Here is a 6,259-nt window from a genome sequence, read left to right on the forward strand (position 1 = left end):
ATTAAATCCAAATTTAATGCTTTTTTTTAGAAGAAAATTTAATGCATTGATAGTGAAGATGTTGAGTTGACCCCTTGTCTAAGCCAAGATTATGTCACTAATAAAGTCGATTGACACTTTTCCACTTTTTTTTTTTAATTTATTCTTTTGTCTAATAGAAAAAGTTAAGCAGATAAAAATTATAAACAGATCCCCAAAAAAAAAAAAAAAAAGATGCTCTACCAATAAAAATTGTTAGTCACAAAGCATGCTTAAAAGAATTCCTTGGAATCCCCACTCCTCAATCAAAATCTAAGTGGTGATCACGTGACCATTTCATATAATCATAATCAATTTTACAGGGAATATGTCAGTATAAGTAGGTCTATTAATTATCTATATATTAGATCCTAATTTTTCTTTTTCCTTTTTTCTTTTTTGGTAGCCAAGGTAGATCCTAATTTATCGGAGGATGCAGGATGGTCACATGTACATGAGGGCCTAAGGTTAAAGCAGTCTTCTCCACTAAGGAAAAAAAAGGAAAAGAAAAGAAGTAGCTATTGCTCTTTTTTGAAGCCAAGTAAAAAAAAAAAAAAATGTAATGCTATGGCAATATTTTCACAATTTGTTCCATAATTATTGACTAGAATAACATTACTTTCATCAAAATTTATCATTAATAATATTATCTTTGTTATGCATCAATACCAAAAACCATATTAACAATTGTGAAAAAATATTGTATTCCTAAGCTTATTGAAAATAATGGCAGTCCTTAGGAAATACTACTAGATAAGCATTCATAAAAGATGTTGCTCTGGCTTTTGGACCACTATGAATGAAACTTCAGTGTCTTTTCAATCCATATTTTTCTTAGCTCCTTCACGAATCTTCGTCAATGTTTTCCTAGCAATTGTTATTTGAGGCTATCTAAGTCACTAGAAGATAAATTTATGCAATGTACTATTTTCTTTTACTTTTTTTTTTTCTTCCCGGATCCCAGTGAAGGTTACACGATGAAAGCTATAAGCTAAAAGCTATATGAAAAAAGTAAAAGAATAAAAGAACAAAATACTTTATGACCATTATTACTTTGAGAATACTTTACAGGTAACCGCACAGTCGCACATCAATGTGAGAATATTAGTGCCAATAGAGATCACAAATCGTTTTCCACAAAAAGAATTTGAAGATATGGTTTTTAAGATGCTAAAGTGATTTCTTCAGAACTGTGGTGCTGAGCACAACAGAACACATCTTTTTAGTCTTTCAAAATGGTGAAAGAATCATGGAATTCTAAATTGTCATTTGGTGGAAATGATACAAAGCTTGATCAATCACTAGCAGCATGATCGTATATTTCTTCCACCAAATGAGGAGTGGGAAAAAAAAAAAACAATAATATCTATATATTCGAATTCACACTGCTTTTTTTTTTTTTAACTAAATAAAGGAGAATGAGAGGAGTGGATGAATTGTGAATGCTTTATAGGCATAAGCCCCAAAGTCAGGCTAAAAAGAATATTAGAACTCCCAAGGTAGTTCAAGCATAAAATATCAATGCATGAATATCAATGCGTATTAACACATTGATTATGTATCACCAGCACTTAAAAATAACCACTTGGAGTAATCTAGAGAGAGAGAGTAAATAACATTGCCAACGAGCTCTAGTGTAATGGCATATTTTTCTCTTAAAAAAGAAAAATAGAGGATAAGGTACATATGTAAGTAATCAATATAACTCAAGAATTAAGAAAGCCCTAATAAGCAATCTCACTGTTAACAAGTTGAACGGCTAATTTGCTACTTAATTTGAAGATAGCAATATTTGCTTCAAAAAAAAAAAAAAAACTAATGTAACCCGACTCCCAAGCCTTTAACCCTCAATATTGTAAGTCCTATAATGCGCATTTTAACAATGCTTTTTAACTTGGTCCCTTAGGATAACACTAAGTTGTTTAGGAAAAACTAACTTGCTCTTGCGATGGCACTTCTAGTTCTATCTATGGTAGGCATGCCTTCTTAAGTGGTATAGTGATTCCAGAGTATAAACTGCATATGAGGTGCACACTTGCATGTGTGTGAGTGTCTGTGTGCATACACATTGTTGAACCCCAATCCCGATATTTTTGTATTACTAACGATGCTTGATACTTAACTTGAAGAATTTATGCAATTCTCCAAGACTTCACTCTGTTTCCCAGGGCGAACAAAGAACATGTTCGCAGCCAGCACCTGACATCAATGGAGGAATCAAATGAAAGATTCTCCAACTAGCATTATAATGTAATGCCTGGATCTAATCTATGTATGGATGGAATCAAGTAATCAAAACAGAAAGCTTTGCAATCCAATAAAGGATAGTGGAAAAAAAGGGCTCCACTTGTCATGACAAGGGGTTCACTAATGAGATGTATCCATTTGCTAACACTGCATTTCTTACACACAAAAATTTCAATGTATTGTAAGTCCTTGATGAGCTGGTAAGTTTTGTTGAGAAAACACAGCTGATAATCACTATTCTAAACCATCATGTTCTTCCTGAAAGATATGGAAGAAATGTAAATTTCTTTCCCAATGCTGCCTTGCATGCTGCACAAGACATTCAACGCAAGGTAGGTCTTATTTGGGCCTTAAAACCATAGCACGGTTCACAGTACTCAACTGAATGCAAGTTCCATTCTAATTCAAGAACTACCCAATTGCAGTCTTGTAATTTTACTTGCAAGTAAAATGTATAATTAAGGGATAGCTCACAGAGGTATGACTTACGAATACATAAAGAAGGGTTTTCCTTAAAATCAATAGTAACTCCAAGGTAGTCATGTATCTTATGCTAATTATTGTGGGATAGAATAGCCACAACTTATGATTACATGAGGAACAAACAAATGCCAGATCCACAATGAAAACATAATAATACTTGAGAGCACTTTCCTTATGATTGATAAAAACATATATCTTAAGTATGTCAATAACAATGTGTGTGTATGGATGTCTGTATGTATGCATTAAAAATCTGCAGCACCTATTACGTCTTTTAACATGCAAGATAAGAAGGAAAATCCTGCCAATGAGCTATAGCTCAACTGGCACTTCCTTCAACCATGTGTGCATGTTTAGCTTGCCAATTTAAAAAACAAAACAAAAAGATAATTTCTCCAGCACTCAATTGCATGGAAAGGAATAGACAAAAGTAGGAGTTAATGAGGAAGAAATGCTTGAGCTAGATCTACCATAAATAAAAGCATAGGACTCAAAGAGTGTTTTCATTATTTTTTATTTAAAAAGAAAGCATATGTTTATCAACTATGATTAACATAAATATGCACATACTATGCATGGCAAAGCTACAGCATACAAACAATGTCTTTCAATGTAAAAGGTCATTGTAGTCAAAGGTGGTACATCTGATGGATGAAGCAGAAGAACAGGGAAAGGAATATTTGAAATAGCCTCTGTAACTGTTGTCAAAATCGGCTGGCTTCAAAATGACTGATAGAAAGATTCTTCTGCATTCTCTTTGCAGAAAAGGAATTCTGGAGAGGACACATTTGTCAGTAAGGCAAATGTCACCAATGTGATACTGACATAGAACAATGAGAAGCTCCATTATCAAAACTTTCTTACTCATGAACTCACGACATCATAGGAGTTTCAAATATAAATCTCTTTTGGTATAATAAGTAGATAAAGGAATGAACAAGTATTAGTGTTAGTTTTTGAAATTAAGGTTCCTTTTTAGTCAAAAAACTGTTGTGTCCACATACAGCATAAGAAACTTTGAGAAACATTGTTGCTTCGCAACCTAGAACAAGGCAGTACACTTAAGCACATATCACCATGGAAGAAATCTGAATTAGTAAGGGCTTGAAAAGATTTATTTCACACAGACTGCAATCTAATGATGCACTTGAAAATCGATGGTTTCTTTTAGACTGTTTATTAATACGGGGAATGCACAACTTATCAAAATAGTCAATAAATAATTGAAGGAATTCAGATCATCAGTTAAAGCTTTCCTATAGTATACATTAATTATAAGCAAAGCACCAATATGATCAAAGAGGAAGCCATTGTAAACTATGCAGTGTGGTGCAAACAAGGGTGGACAGAACGAACCATACCACACATACTGTTCCAATCCAATTTCAGTGTTGCTGTTCTGAACCTCATTTATATTTGTTCCTTCATAGACCACTCAACAAATGGAAAAACTTTCTGGGCTACCATCTGCATAACACCAAAGTTGAACTATGCTTGTTACATGTCCAAGCAAGATGTTAGGCCATCGACCAAAACATTCACTATGCAATTATACGATGTATGGTTATACAAAGATCTAATGTTAATTCAGGAAAGCTTCAAGAACAACTAGAGGAACATGGTTTCAGTCAAATTTCCTAAGGAAAATATTACCTAGAAATTATAATAAAATGAGTTTCATTCCAACTTATAATCTATGTTAAGATCTCTCACTTTAAAAGCAAGCATGAATGCTTGATCAATAAAAAATCATTTCAATAACCTGCAAAGAATATAATGAGAAATTCAATAATCATAAGAAAAAGTAAATAAATCTAATAAATAAAAAAGGATTCTTATATTCCCCACTATAACCATCCGTATATCATCCTTACAATTTATTGCCATATGCTTATTTAAAGACAACATAGTTCAGAAAAATAAGATTAACTAGAGAAGTCCCTGCCCTCCTCTTTGCATAATGGCTATTCCTGTATTCTGATTATATCCTCCCTATTGTGTTAAACCGGTCACACAAAATCCTACTTTTTGATCTTTCGATGCTTCCTTGGTCCCGGGACCTCCAATCTCCCAACAGAACATCCACACCTTGCCCGGAAAACAAGAACTGCTCTTCCATTAGGCGGCGCCATCTTCTTGAGCTCGGCCTCCAATTCACGGTGGTGATCACGTGGCAATTCAAATAGACCCTTCTTCACTCCAACGCCACCGCTGTTACCATTCACCAAATTAGTACTATTCTTCACACAATCCTCTGTCTCCAACTGAATATCGAACTCGGCCGCCTTCCTTAGTCCCTTACAATTCGGATTCCCACATTTCCTACTAGTCCATGTCAAAACCAACCAGGCAACCAATGCTGCAGAACAAATACTGACTCCAATTGAAACATATATAATAGGAGCAACAGAAATTTCCTCTTTAACCAAACAAACAACCACCCCAGCAATCTTAACAACCTCAACTACCACAAACTTCACATAAGGGAACAACAAAACCCCACAAGCACCAATCACAGCAATAAAAATCACTATGTCTATGACAGCCGATCGAGATCGATCACAACCGGGAATGATTTTGGAGTAATTTGGCGAATTGGGTGCCTTTCTATTTCTAGATAAAGGATTACCGTGCCTTGATTTAGTGTCAGCCATAGCTGTGGTGGCTTGTTGGTCAACAGACTTGCAGACCGAGATTGAGCTATGGAAATAGACCATTTCAATACAACAAAACCCAAAAATTTAATCAGAAAAACCAAAACCCAACAATCCAATCGAAAAACCAGATCGAACCCACGATTCTAAACACAAAAACAGACCGACCCAGTTGGCCAAAAAGGCCAAAAGATTTCAAACTTGAAATTCAAGTCCGGCTGAAAGATCGAGATTTGTCGGTGCCTACATATATAAGATAAACATACATATATATATATATATATATATTTATATAAATGATCGGAAATGAAGGTGAGAAATTGAAAAATAAGCTAAAGAGATGGAATTGAGTTAAGAAGAAGGAAGCAGAATAAGCAGAGAGGACAAGGAAGAGTCATTTATAGTGCTTTGCTCTAACATGATATCACAATCTGCGTGTAAATGTTTTCTTTTTTCTTTTTCTTTTTCTTTTTTTTCTTCTCTCTCAGCTCACAGAGAGAAGGTTGGATGGGTTATGGAAAAGGGAGGGTCAGACGCGGTAATATCAATATGAGACACGTTGGTGACGAATGGAGTGGTGGAGTTACGTGGGCTATAATGTTTATTTTATGTGTTGGAAATGGGCTTCTGAATTTTTGAGGAAATGATGTGTGAATGATTTTGTGGGGCACTACTCTATGGGCTTGCCCAACTTTACTTTTATTTTATTTTATTTTTTGGGAAACAATAAAAATATACTCAATTCCACAATTTCTTGAAGTGATCAATTTTGAGTGCCAAAGAAAAAAAGGTGGGCAAAAAATATATATCACTCACAATTTATCTATGGAATTGTGTGTGAAATTAAATGTGTTTCT

General features: G+C 34.4%; 1 protein-coding gene across 1 annotated transcript; it reads right to left on the reverse strand.

Annotated features, from left to right (window-relative positions):
- Positions 1-4,557: 4,557 nt before the first annotated feature.
- LOC126715170 (uncharacterized protein At5g19025) lies at positions 4,558-5,934 on the reverse strand. The gene has a single exon (XM_050415634.1). The coding sequence runs from the start codon at positions 5,463-5,465 to the stop codon at positions 4,770-4,772; it is 696 nt and encodes a 231-aa protein (XP_050271591.1). The 5' UTR covers positions 5,466-5,934; the 3' UTR covers positions 4,558-4,769.
- Positions 5,935-6,259: the final 325 nt, after the last annotated feature.

Source organism: Quercus robur, chromosome 2 (genome assembly GCF_932294415.1).
Source record: "Quercus robur chromosome 2, dhQueRobu3.1, whole genome shotgun sequence".
NCBI lineage: Eukaryota > Viridiplantae > Streptophyta > Magnoliopsida > Fagales > Fagaceae > Quercus > Quercus robur.

Excerpts from the sequence above, each read along its gene's own strand:
- LOC126715170 (XM_050415634.1), bottom strand. The coding sequence starts at position 5,465 with ATGGTCTATTTCCATAGCTCAATCTCGGTCTGCAAGTCTGTTGACCAA.